Genomic DNA, 14,727 nt, shown 5'->3' on the forward strand with positions numbered 1-14,727 from the left:
GGTCAAGAGCCCAACAAAAGCAAACATGATCTGCATGATGATCAGTCCATGTCCCATTTTGATAATTTTATATCCTATTTAGAATGCAATAACAAGATATGAAAAAAAAAAAATGGCTTATTTATTCATTTTTCCGTGTAGTTTAACAAACGGAAAATTAGATTTTGGCACTATTCACATTTTTCATTTACAAATCGGTTCATGGGTTCAATATTTTATTTTTCACTTCTGTGTGGCACTGAAATGCTCCTTTCATCTGATTGTCGAATCACCCCGCCTTCAGCACAGCATTTTCACTTTTTCAGGCAGAATAAGAGTCAGTACACTGTAATGTCTGAAACCACCATTCACTGATAATTAGAATAATATTTCAATCAGATGTTGCTGAGCACATACAGTACACTGAAAAAAGTGATACTCTATATTAACTCAATAAAACTGAGTCAACAGATGACAAGCAACACAATGGGCATTTCAACGTTGAAACAACGTCAGGGACCATGGCTGAATTAACACTGAATGACCTTTCAATTTAGAAATTTGGACCAATGTTGATAATTTGACGTAGATTCACCGTTGAAATTGCAACACTGTTTCAATGTCTTACCTTCATCATGGGTGAATTATGGTTGTTCTGTAGACGTTGGATTAACATTGAATTAGGTGTTGGTTTCGCAAAGTAAATCAACTTTGATAGCACAATGCTTCACTGTCGTACCTTCCACCATAGGTAAATACACAACTGTATGTTCAATTAGAGTTTTGTATTTAGATCAACACTGTACATTATTGTTAAAAATCAAATGACTGGCAGCGATGGCTTTACAATTAACTTCAATAAACTATCACATACTCAAAATTGATTTCTAATGAGGGGAACCCACCCAGACTGTGTCTTTTATTTTACCGCAGGGAACCCCCGTAAGTACCACCATAATGACCAACATTAAATTTCAGCAACATGTGGCAGCTGTGGCCTAATGGTTAGAGACTTGGACTAGTTACCTGAAGGTCGCTGGTTTGAGTCTCGGTGCTTGCAGGAGTTGTAGGTGGGGGGGATTGAATGAACAGCGCTTTATTCCACCCTCAATACCCAGGGCTGAAGTGCCCTTGAGCAAGGCACCGAACCCCCAGTTGCTCCTTGGGCACTGCTGCCCACTGCTCTGGGTGTGTATTCACAGTGTGTTCACTTCTCACTGCTGTGTGTTTGCACTTGAATGGGTTAAATGCAGAGCACCAATTCCGAGCATGGGTTACCATACTTGGCAAATGTCATGAGTCATGACTTTCTCTTTCATAGTAGGCCTAACTATTCAGCTACAGTTAAAAAATGAGGTAGTTTTATTTCTAAGAAGAATATTTATTGTTTAGTTAGCCACTTTAACATTGTAAATGCAAAGTTTAAAAAATTAACACTACACTGTGCCTACATACAGGTAAATGAAAAACTTAAAGATTCAATTAAAATGTGTTATCAGAAAAGTTACATAACTGTACTGTACTTAAATGGAAAAAAGTTACTCAAATATTAAATTAAAATGTATTAACATTAATTTATATTTAATTTAGTGATTTCCCTGCATAGCCACTAGAAGGAGCTTGACACTTTGAGAACCACTGCTTTAAACAATAATAATTCTTTTTTTAAAATTCATTTTCATTCATTCATAATTTGTACCAAAATTTGGAATAATATATTTCAGAAAACACAAACAGAGTATGTTATATTTGAGACTATAATATATATATATATATATATATATATATATATATATATATATATATATATATATATATATATATATATATATACACAGCAAAAAAAAATCTGAGTGAAATTAACTGTGCTGCGAGTACATGTGAGACCACACTCAAGAGTGTGAAAGAGTTAAAATCGGAGTGTTAAATTAACACTGAAGCAGAGTTAATTAGATAATTAAGTGATTAATTGAGCGATGATTGAAGATTATTGACGAGACCTGATGTTAACATGCAGAATCACCACGATGAAAATCTCTATTTTAATGGTGTCACCATTATAGTGGTCAGTGTTTGCTTTAGTTGGGCTCTTGACCCCTAAAATGCTAAGTCAGATTTTAATTGTCAGTTATAACTAAGTTATAAAACTGATGGACAAGCAAAGACTAGTGTTATTCCTGTATTACTGAGTTAAAGTAACATTGTTCATTACTGCAGCACTGTGATTCTTCAATGACATATTTCCAGCATTTTAAATACAATCTGAGGAATTTCTTAAAAGATGTTTGCTCAAAAACTTTCAAAACAGTCTTTTAAGTTAGACATGCAAATATCAAGAATCAACCTGTGAATCTCAACAATGGTGAAAATCAAAAAAGCATGTTGCAGTGCATTCTGGGTGCCACCTATCAAAATTCATCCATAACTCCCATGATGCATTGCGCCATGAATAAATTATTAGCTGAATTGTTTCAGTAATTTCCTTTATTCTTACTATTCTATTTTAGTTTTTTTGTGTTACTTTTAGTAGTTTGTTTTCTAATGTTTAGAGTTGTTCTGTTTTTCTGAATATGCTGTTTGTCACCGTTGTTGAGATTCCTACACTAATCTTTGATGTATGTGTGTGCCTAAAACAAGCTTCTTTTTTTATCAGAACAACTTTCATGAAATCCTTTTAATTAGCGGGTACTGTACAATCACAGTGTTGTTATAATCAATGAGGTCAATCCAATCTGTTTAGGCTTTAATTGAGTTTGGTGATTCAGGTCAAATGCCCATGTTTTGATTTTTTTTCTTGTCTGTTTGTTACAATTCAGTTGTAACAGCCAAACCAAATCTGACTTTAAAATGTAAGGCTCAAGAGCCCAACTAAAGCAATCACTGACCACTTTAATGGTGACATAAACATAGTGATTTTCAGCTTTGTTGATTCTGCATGTTAACATCAGTTCTCATCAATAATGGTCAATCATTACTCAATTAATCACTTAATTATCTCATTAACTTTAACTCTGCTTCAGTGTTAATTTAACACTCCTATTTTAACACTTTCACACTCTTGAGTGTGGTCTCACATGTACTCCCAGCAGAGTTAATTTCACTCTGGATTTTTTGCTGTGTATATATATATACACCTAAACACCTAATGCATGAGATTCATATCAGGAAAATTTGGATACATCTCTAAAAGACAGACATTAACACATAACTTACCAGCAACACAACATCAGATGAGCATCTAACTTCAGCATCTGTGATAAAGCCATACAAAAATACACAGGTATTTACTGCAGGTTACGTTTCCTTTAAGTTACCCATTTGTAAACTCTGGTAATGTTATACTTCACTATTTTCAAAACTGGGTTCCAGTTAGAGAAGGGTCTGGCTGCAGACTTGCACTTGCACTCTCAGACTAGCATTGTCAGACTTGCACTCTCAGACACTTCTGCTTCCGCTAGCGATGTCACTTGCAGTCTTTATTATTATTTTTTTCTTCTTCTATTTATTGATAACTTTTAGTTTGAATCTTTCAACATTTTACAAAAGTAGCCAGGTGGTGAAGACAAGAAAAAATAAACGTAATTACAATGTCACTTGCAATCTCTACTTGCATTCTCAGACTTGCACTCTCAGACACTTGTGCTTCCACCATCAACGTCACTTGCAGTCTTCATTTTTTTTTTTTTAATTTTTTTTAAATTTTTTTTTTTAAAGTTTTTGTGTGAATCTCTCAACATTTTACATCAGTAGCCAGGTGGTGAAGACAAGAAAAAAGAAACTAAATTACAATGTCACTTGCAATCGCTACTTGCACTCTCCGCTACCTGTGACGTCACTTGCAATCAACACAAATCGTGCATGTTGCCAATGGAGACAAGACGCTGTGGCGGTGATTAAACGATAAAAACTAAATTAGTAGGCCTACTACTATGCACAAAGTCTTTCGTTAACCGTTTTACTCCTGTAGAAAAAAACAAACACTTAATATGGCATACTGTATTAGGATACGTTAAGTTCAATTAAAAGACCAAATTCGATATATAGTTATTATTTAATGTACAACAAGGCAAGCAGATGGCTATGAACACAATGCGAATGCTTAATGTGGCCTAACAGACTAAGATGATAAAGACTATTCAGCATGCATAGCCTATATGTCTTGTTGTTAACTCAACGTATATACAGACCAGCAAATATGAACATGCATTATGAAAAGCATTAAATGATTTTAAAAGGATCAACTCCGTACAGGCAAGCAGACAAGTACAGAACGCAGTGCATTAAATTGTACATTAAATGTTTTCCTCCTATAGAAAATCATTATAAATAAAACACCTAATGTAGCTTAACTGACAAAGACAGTGATATAAACGAGTTGTAGACAGTTTATTGTATATGGAAAAATGCTTAACGCGAAACTTTGCTCGTTGCGTTTATTCACCACTACCACTACACTGGCATTGTCTCCATTGGCAACAAGCACAATTTGTATCAATTGCAAGTGTAGCAGAGAGTGCAAGTAGTGATTGCAAATGACATTATAATTTAGTTAATTTTTTTCTTGTCTTCACCACCTGGTTACTGTTATAAAATGTTGGGAAATTCAAACAAAAAGTAAAAAGAAAAATCAATAAAATAAAAAATAAAGACTACAAGTGACGTCACTAGCGGAAGGGCAAGTGTCTGAGAGTGCAAGTCTGGGAGTGCAAGTGCAAGTCTGCAGCCAGACCCTCTTGTCCAGTTTTCCTCTTTCGGGAGTGTTCCTCTTTCGGGGAAGTTCCTCGTTGGATTGAGTTTGGAGATCTGCCCATTGTAGTCTCTGTAGTGGATTGCCAGTTACGTCTCCGCCTAAGGGTTGATTATACTCACTTTCCATTCTGGAAAGGGAGGCCATGGAGAAATATATTTCAGATTCTTTGGCAACCAAGATCATTTGCGCTTCCTCATCTCCTGCAGGCGCGGGTTTTTTTTTTTCGTGGGTAAGAAGGACGGTTCCCTGCAACCGTGCATTGACTATCGGGGGCTTAATAACATCATGGCAATGAATACGTATGCTACGTATCTGTAGCTGATCTTCAGCTTTCGACCAGTTGCAGTTGTTTCCTTTTTTACAAAGTACCAGTTATTTGGTAAAGCAACGATTCTGGTGGCATTCTATGGCTTGAGACATTTGTGGTTTTGTTTTGGCCTGCTCGGTATGTGCGGCTGGTAAGACTTCCAATCGACCCCCAGCAGGGTTCCTGCAGCTGCTGTCAGTCCCTTCGAGACCCAGGTCTCATATTTCAGATTTCATTACTGCCCTCCCACCCTCCCAGGCAAACACAGTGGTTATAACCATGGTGGACTGGTTCTAGAAGGATCCTCATTTTATTCCCCTGCCCAAAATTACCGTCTGCCAAGGAGAAGGCGGTCATTGTCATTGATCATGTATGTTGCATTCATGGCCTCCCGAAGGGCGTGGTTTCTGATAGGGGTCCCCAATTTGTCTCCAAATTTTGGAGGGAGTTTTGACAGTTACTGGGTGTGAATGTCAGTCTTTCCTCCGGTTATCATCCTCAAAGCAATGGTCAAACTGAGAGGGCAAACCAAGATTTGGAAAGAGTGTTGCACTGTTTGGTTTCTTTTAGAATCCTTCCTCTTTGAGCCAACAACTCTCTTGGGTTTAGTACGCACATAACTCGTTACCTGTATCGTCCATGGGCCTAACCCCATTTGGAGGTAGTTTAGGTTACCAGCCACCTGTTTTTTAGAGTTTGGAATCCAAAGTTGTGGTCCCCTCCACTCACACCTTTGTCCAGAGGTGTTGCTGGAATTGGAGGAAAGCTAAAACGGCTCTCCTCCAGGTGCGAGAGCGCACTAAGGCCCAGGCTGATCTCCACTGGTCAAAGCCTCTTAAATACATAGTTGGTCAAACATATACTCAGAACATTTATCTTTGCAGTTCGTAATAAGCTAGCTCCTAAATTAATAATTTTAATGTATCCAAAATTAAGCATGTTTTCATCATCCCATTAACCAGTCTTGACCGCTGTCCTTTCCGCGATTGCTTTTTTGGAGGATACTCTAGGTTCGGGTCATTCCCGAGCTCGGAGCCCTTACCCAGATAGCATGCCAAATATGCATTCTAAATACTTCAGCTAATTATATGTAAGTGTAGACTCATGAAATGAAGTTTCATAACAAGGTTTGGAGGAGCACGTCAGATACTTAATCAACACTAGGGTATAAATACAGCTGACTTACCTGTCTCCATTGCTGGTTTATCAGCATCCCCCGTCCACCTAAAGTTAATTTTACACTTTTATATACGTGGGGGTGGTGGAGGTACTCTAGGTTCGGGCCATTCCTGAGCTCGGAGCCCTTCCCCAGACAGCACGCCAAATACACATTATAAATACTTATAAATATGCATAATAAATACTACATGTAAGTGTGAACTCGTGAAATGTGTTTATGTATTTATGGATGTGTGTTGTGTGTGTGTGTGTGTGTGTGTGTGTGCTCTTGTTTTTGTGTCATATCAGGATATAACTCTGTATAATGACATGGCTATGACACCGGTATTACAAGGAGAGGGTGACTTATGAGGACATAACCCATGTCCATATATGCACGGGGCTGTTGGTTCTAAAATTTTCATCAGAATTTGAAGAAACATTTCTACTTAAAATATGAAATGCATTTCATTAAAGGAAGGGTTTTTCTTGCATAAATAATTTCAAGGCAACTGTCTCAGTCAAATTTAGGGCCACCTCTGGCTGTCGACAAATCAGGACCGGTCACATGTTCCTATACCCCTTTACCACCAACACGGTTTCTTTTGCAGGTTCCATTCTCAAACAGTTCAACATTTTCACTGCACAAATGTATAAATCTCTTGTAATGTGACACATTACTTAAAGATGTTTTCACATGAACTATAGTTTTTCACCAAAACTAAAATATCAAATGGTTTCAGTCTAAAAAAAATAATAATACAAGCGTTTCTAAATACAAAGGATTATTTTGCAAGTGCAGCGCCAAATATGTTTTTTTTTTTTTTTTTTTGTCTTTAAATATTGTATTTGGTTTGTTCTTCTACAGGTTTTTAACAATACATCCATGCACAAACACTCCAAACTAAAGTTTGGGATTATATTCATCTGTTTTCTAACTTTTTTCTAAAATAATTTAACTTTTTTAAAATTAATTTTAAGTAAATGTTTTAATCATTAAAAAAAAAAAAAATGTTGTATTTTTTTTATTATTTTTCTTCATGATTATTTTACTTTCTTTTATGTAAAGCACTTAGAATTACCATTGTGTACAAATGTGCTATATAAATAAACTTGCCTTGCCTTGCCTTGTTTTATACAGAATGTTTCCAAAATAAAACTTTGAAATAAAAAATTTAGAATGTGGTAGTTTATTGAAGTTGGATGTAAAGCCATTGCTGCCAGTTATTCGATTTTTAACCTTTATGAACGTACAGTGTTGATCTAAATGCAAACTATGTCTAATTGAACTAACAGTTGTGTATTCACCCATGTTGAAAGGTACTGAGGTGAAACAACGTCACAATATCAACTTTGATCCAATTTGCAAAAATTGCCCGGAACCCGACATTGATTCACAGGTAAATCTACATTGATGAAGAAATGCCAGCTAGACCTGCTAAGTCCAAAACACAAACCAGCGATCGGTGCGGTTTGGGAGTTGGGCATTTTAACAAGAAGGCTATCAATAAGCTTCTACATGATATGATGCTCAAATTTTAAACATTATCTTGCTCACTAGGGAGGTTTTCTCATTTTGGAAACAAAACTCAAAGCTACGTCCAGTTAATTACTAATGCAGTAGTAAAAGGTATCTGTGTATTAAGTTGAATAAATAAAATGGGGAAGGTTAATTGGATAAGTGGATGAAAGATAATTGCTGAACGTGAAATCTTAGCAATAAGTAGTGATGGTGAGATGAAGCCTAATGAAGCTTTAAGCTTTTCAGCAAAGTGGTTGACAAAATTGTTAATTTCTGGAAGCTTCATTTACTCAAAATACCACCTGGTGGCCAAAGAGTGCAAAAAAAAGCTGATATTTTACAGGCAGAGGTGTAAAATCCAGGGGTCAGAAAGTAAAAGTCCTGCCATATTTTTGTTCCACCCATTAACTCAGCAGCTGATTTCACCAGAGGAGTAACCAAGTCATTCCTTTCAAGTCACAAACTAGTCTCAAGTCAAATCCCAAGTCTTCGAAGAGTTAAAGTCAATGATATAATTAAAGCTGCGGTAGGTAACTTTTGACGCTCTAGCGGTTAATAAACAGAACTGCTTGCGTCTTGTGGAAGAACATCATAGCCGGAATTACCTCTCTCTGTTTAAGTCTATGAAGAATCACAAAGGCACTGGGTTACTCCGCCGCGATACCCCCGAAGCAATCTAAAATAGTCCGAATATAAACACTTATTATAGGTGCACCCTAGTGATTCAGGAAAAGCTAAAAACACGGTTTGGAAAATGGATTCATGGTGTACTCGCTTATTATATACATTTTTCTACATTTTGAACACAAACAAATTTACGGACCGCTGCTCTGATTGGTTGTTTCTTACCGGGAGCGCAGCATGACTTTCTGCAAATGGCAATAGGACACTGGGAGGAGCCAGAGGAGCTTGATTTTTTTCACAGATTATCTGTCTCATATTCTACTGTCAGGACATAATGACAGGTTTAATAAATATGTAAAAATATATATGTTTACAAAAGTTACCTACTGCATCTTTAAGAGACTAATTAAATGATGATTGTGCTTTAGTCATTGACATATTTTTACATGTTTTTTACGGCGTTTGTAATCACAACGGCATATTTTGGGGTGCAAATACAGTTTAAAACGCCGTATTTGAGATATGTAGAACCTTCTTTCACAAAAAAGAAGCTTTTGTGAAACAGAAAGTTTCTTCAGATGTTAAAGGCTTTATAGAATCATTTAGACAAGAAACTTCTTCTATGGCATCGTGAAGCACCTTTATTTTTAAGAGTGAAGTTTCAGGAAAACCACACATTTGTGAGTAATTCACATTCACACACTTTCTCTATTTCTTTAGCATTGTTTATTATTTTGTTCTATGAACAAATTTTCTTACAGAAATTAAATCAAATAGTAAAGGAAAACACCAATGTGACCTGTACAAAAGCAAAATGCAATTCAAGCTAAGTAACAGATTCATTTTACACTGAAGCCATTAGCTGTTTATTTTCTTATTTTAATAGTTTAGTTTTAAATGTAAATTCACAATATCAATAAAACATGTGTCCCTCATTCATGAAACTACATTTTTCTATTTATATATATAGTAAATCACAATATTAATGTACTGTAAAATGGGCCTTTATAGAAGAAAAATTCATTAGTTTGGAAAAAATCTAAAGATGTAATTATGTTTAATTAACGTTATTAATTGTTACTCCCACATAACTGTATGTTTCCATACATGTAATTTATTTCCCTTTACCATAGGCACATTAAATATTTTTTCTGGAGTTTTCAAATGTGATTGTTTTGAGAATTGAACAAATGTACTTTGTACTACTTCTACTACTACTACTACTACTAATATTAATAAATATATAGAAGCTATAAAATAAGACACTGTAGAATAACATGTTTTCTTTCATTTGCAGAAATTATCTGAGACTTTAACATTTAGCATACAAAAGCATAGATTTTGTTACATAAAATCAGCTGTATATTAATGGCACTTGAGCAGAATTGTATTACTTATTACTTATTCAGTGGTTACTCTGAACGTGATGCTGTATTCCTGAGTGTTGTTTGAGCAAAGACATCTGAAGAACTTCCTGTACTGCTCCCTGACCTGGACAAGAATGAGACGAGAGGAGACGAGTGACATGATATCAATTTAACCTCTGAAACTCATGAACCAGAATAGAGTTTGTTTGGAATAAACAGGTTAGAAAAAGTGGATTTTAGATGCATTTTTAGAAACAATAGTATTCAAATATGAATGCTTTCCTTTACTTCCATAAACTATGCGGGATGATAAAATGTCTAGGACAAAAAAAAAAAAAAAAAAAAAAGATTTTAAACTGATGCTATCTTGAGAAAACAGAGCCTAAAATTATTAAGTCGTTTTATTAAGCTTGGAGATCAAAGGCATTCTGTCATTTTTATATTGGTATTGGGATATTGGTTTGTTTGAACTCGGAGGGAGTGTCAGCCACATTAAAAAAGTTAACAGCTTAAGTCATTTGTGGATTAATGTGTATTGGAGAAGCGAACCGTTTCAAACGATTCAGTTCAATTTGGTGAACTGGTTCAAGAAGATCCGGTTACATCGAAGGATTTGTTCGCGAACCGGATATCCCTACACTGCAGTGAACATGCTCACAACAGACATGTAAGAGAAGACAATGCTGAATAAAGTCATAGTTTTTGCTATTTTTGGACCAAAATTTATTTTCGATACTTCAGAAAATTCTAACTGACCCTCTGGTGTCACATGAACTACTTTGCTGGTGTTTTTCTTACCTTTCTGGACATGGACAGGATACCGTACACACAGTTTCAATGGAGGGACTGAGAGCTCTCGGACTAAATCTAAAATATCTTAAACTGTGTTCTGAAGATAAACGGAGGTCTTACTGGTTTGGAACGACATGAGGGTGAGTCATTAATTACATAATTTTGATTTTTGGGTGAACTAACCCTTTAACAGGTGTGCAATTAACAGTGATGAATCAGACAAAGGCTTGTGGGAAATGTAGTGCCTGCAGTGGGGTGACTCTATGGGGAAGTGAGATCACTAGTGGACCCCCAGGGATACACAGACCAGACACTGTGACAGTTGCAGGTCACCAAAATAAAAACAGGACCTCTGTGAAAACATCCAAATTACACATGTAAATTGAGGGGTGTCTGACCTTTTTATTGAGGACACAGTAGATCAGGAAGATGAAGGTTCCCTGCTGGGAGTTCAAGATCACGAAGATGATCTCCAGCACTTTACTGTTATTAGTGAAGACACCCAGAATCCAGGGGCAACCAAGAACCACAAACTGAGCCAGTGTTTTAAACACCATAATCCTGCAGAGAAACAGAGAAAGAATGTCTTTATTATTATGTCTTTATTGACTATGTGATTTTCTATAGAGTGATTAAATACTAAAGTTACTTGGTTTGCTTAATCTGTGAAACTTCAGCATTGAGACTTTTGAAAGCTGAGTTCAGACTGATGACAATGTTGATGAAGAGAATCGTGTTTGCCTGCAAAGTAGAAGAGTAATTAATCACCTTGTTTTCCTTTCATTATAAATAAAAGTCATGAGAAATGAGAAATGTGTTTACAGCTAGTATGACACAAACAGGACCAAGGAAACTCCAGATGAAGCCTTTATCCAGTTTAATCCAGCAGCTGTTCAAAGAAAAATCAATATAACTGAATTAATTTTTCAGAAACACATTTTCAGGTGTTGAATGGTGAAGTATTGCAGATTTTAATCTTGTGCTTGACACTGATAGAGCCTGTGTCTATATTTTATCAGATAACTCACTCTTTGCTGCCGTAGCCTTCAGGAACCAGACCGACAGACACACACACCACAACCAGAGCAACCACATATCCAATCACACACAGGAATCCAGTACTAAGCACCGCCCTCTTTTTAGAGCTGATCTTTGATAGGTTCTTCACACAGATGAAGAGCAGCACAGCTTCAATGAACATCCACACAAAGCCGGAGAGAAAAAGGAAGTGCAGAAGGCCTGAGATCACTGCACACAACACCTGAAGATCAAGAGAAAGGGTTATGATGATTCTCAACAGCCCCTTTCGCACTGCACGCTGGACCCAGAAAATTGCCGGAACATTGCTGGGTCACCTTCTGTGTGAAAGCGAACATGTCCCAGGATTGATTCTGGGACTGATCCCAGAGCGGGGACCTAGTAACATTGCCGGGTTTAATCCCGGAACTGTGTGAACAAAAGACAAAACTAGTGCCGTTAAAGGATATGTCGTAGTGATGATGCACATTATCAGACAACTCTTTTACCGGCTGTTTTGATTTGATTAGCATTTGTGACAAAAAATAATAATAATAGTAATAAAAAATGTGCAAACTGTAATGAAGCAGAGATCAATTAGTTCCTCACTTTCTACGCTGACGCTGAGATTGTTCGGAAGCTTAATAGAAAGTTAACGTGCCAAGCATTTTTGGCTCGTACATTACATGTCACACCCTGATGTCATTTGTCTTTATGGGACCTTTACGTGTTGTGTGTGAATGCACGCAGATACCCGGGTAATCACTGGCAGTGTGAAAGTGCAAAATCTAGTGACCCGGGAACAATTGCTGGGACACATCACTCGTGTATTTTACAGAATCGCAGTGTGAAAGGGGTTAGTGATGCTGTGCTGAGCTGTAGGGCTCCTTCATCATTCTCACCTGCTGAGGCCGTATGAGATTCAGGAACGGCTGTGTGAGCAGGAACAGAAGGTGAGCCAGCAGAAGACTGATGCAGATGTTGATTCGAGCCACATTATTCACTAAAGGACTCCACTGACAAAGGGCAAAGGTCAACAGGGCCAAACTGAAGAAGACCAGCCCCACGATCACACACACCAAATTCAACAGCTCCAGCAGTGGGTCACTCTGTGAAAACATGTCAGAAGACATGAGTGCCAAATCTGTGCTGTTCTTCAGTGTTCACTAGTTCACTAGAAATGTTAAGTACCTCTGGTGCGCGGCTGGTTTGCATGATGAGAGCGAATGTGGACAGATGAACACAGGAACACACAGTGTAGCTGCTGTTGAACTCTAAAACAGAACAACCATCTACAATCCACTCGCTGATATTCCAGTAAACACAGGACAGAGAACCACTGTCATCAAACTCCTGAAAAGATGAAGAAAATATCAGAACACTGAATATTAGATGTTTCCAGATGTTGGACAAACACATTTCACTGTCTCACTCTGATGTGTCTGAAGGTGAAGTTGACTGGTTTGGTGAGTTTAGTGTTGGTGGTTTTGGGAAGAGTAACTGAGATCACAGTGGACATCATGGTTTTAACTGTGTCATTTGATGTGTTGAAGAAGTCTGGCTTCAGTAGATTCTCCATCGTGACATAGCTCATGAAAGCCACAGCAGCTGATCCTGAGTGACAGAAACAGAATAATACATTTACATTAAATACTTTATCGGGGTGGTGAACGTCAGTCCTGGAGAGCCGTAGCCATACAGCAGGGATAGGCAACTCCAGTCCTGGAGGGCCACTATCCTGCAGAGTTTAGCTGAAACCCTAATTAAACACACCTGAAAAGGCAATCAGTGTTTTCGGGATTAAACGATAGATACAGGCAGGTGAGATTTTATGAGGGCTGAAGCTAAACTCTGCAGGATAGTGGCCCTTCAGGACCGGAGTTGCCTATCCCTGCCATACAGAGTTTTGCTTCAACTTTAATCAAACATACTTGAACAAGCTATCAAGGTCTTAAGCTTTATTAAAAAGCTACAGGCCACTGAGATTTAATTAGGGCTGGAGCTGAACTCTGCAAGGCTGAGGCTCTACAGGATCGGGGTTTGCCACCTCTGTACTATATGTTACAATAACAACAACAACAGCAACCAAAAAGTAAGTAAATGTAGTTTAAAGATAATGGTATAATGTATCTGTCCACATCTTTTAAATCAAACTAAAACATTTGACATACTTTCAGTGTTGTTCTTGGACATCCCAATGAGATCGATGTCCACAGAAGAATTTGTTGTGTCAAGTCGAGGCATTTTATGTAAGGTGACCTTTGGTCCAACCATGAAGACTTGACCCTCTGATTGAACACAAACAAACAGTTACATGCTATTTAATTCATTTGCCCTCCTATTTAAATTTTAGTCAGTTCACTGTTTCTTGGTCCTTTATTGATGTTGTAATGTTGGCCCCCTGGAGTCATCTTCCTTCACCATGGCTCCTCCCTATATCGGATCTACCCTTTGAAATCAAGTTGGTTGCTGCCTGGGTCCCGCCTGGCTCCTCCAGCTCTAGCTCCCTCCTATCTTCTCTTTGGCTCCTCCCTCCGTCTGATCCGCCCTGGTCATCTACCTGCCCTTCACCACTGCCTTCTCCCCAGCCCTAACCACTCCCACCGTCCTTTGTCCTTCTTGCCTGGGTGCGAAGTTGCTTCTTCAGAGTGGGGGGAGTACTGTAACAGTCTGTGTATTTATCATTTATCAGTGTTCCCTGTGTGACCTAGTTTCTGTGTCCCCTTTGATTTTGTAATTTGGTTCTCTTGTGTCTGATTAATATTTCCTTTTAAGTTGTAGTATGTTCACTGTTTCTTGGTCCAGTATTGATGTTGTTGTGACATTTCTCTACATGGTCTCCCACCTACCTTCTGTGGTTTTACCCTCTGTGTGGATTTAATAAAATTATTTGTCTTCTTTGTGTGCCTATTTTACACCTCAGTGTGACATTTGTTTTGATTTTAATGACATTTGGGATTGGAAGAAAAGCAATATGGGAACTGGAGCACTTCAGTATACAGTGTACTGTAAGACATGACCTTTGACCTAATGGATCTCATGCTGTAGTTTTATAGAGCTACTATAATTTAATAACGCACTACCCATATAATCACAGGTGAGAGTCTGAACAAGATCAATGAATCAGATGATTGTCTTCCGCATCACCTGATAATTTCTTTCTTTAACAACTATGCTTCATATATTCAGAGTTACAGCAGCCAGAGAAATA

At 37.5% G+C, this 14,727-nt stretch overlaps 1 protein-coding gene across 4 annotated transcripts in view; it reads right to left on the minus strand.

Moving 5' to 3' along the window:
* Nucleotides 1-14,727, minus strand: part of LOC127948716 (uncharacterized) — an 80,620-nt gene that overhangs the window by 47,023 nt on the left and 18,870 nt on the right. The window contains exons 10-11 of one of the 4 annotated variants that reach the window (XM_052545360.1): nucleotides 13,688-13,804; nucleotides 12,949-13,130 (exon numbers count right to left, since the gene is read on the minus strand). The exons of the other annotated variants lie outside the window; for them this stretch is intronic. Of the exons in view, the coding sequence (XP_052401320.1) occupies nucleotides 12,949-13,130; nucleotides 13,688-13,804 (299 nt within the window). The remainder of the gene's footprint in view (nucleotides 1-12,948; nucleotides 13,131-13,687; nucleotides 13,805-14,727) is intronic. 4 annotated transcript variants of the gene reach the window in all.

This window comes from Carassius gibelio, chromosome B1 (assembly GCF_023724105.1).
Source record: "Carassius gibelio isolate Cgi1373 ecotype wild population from Czech Republic chromosome B1, carGib1.2-hapl.c, whole genome shotgun sequence".
Taxonomy (NCBI): Eukaryota; Metazoa; Chordata; class Actinopteri; order Cypriniformes; family Cyprinidae; genus Carassius; species Carassius gibelio.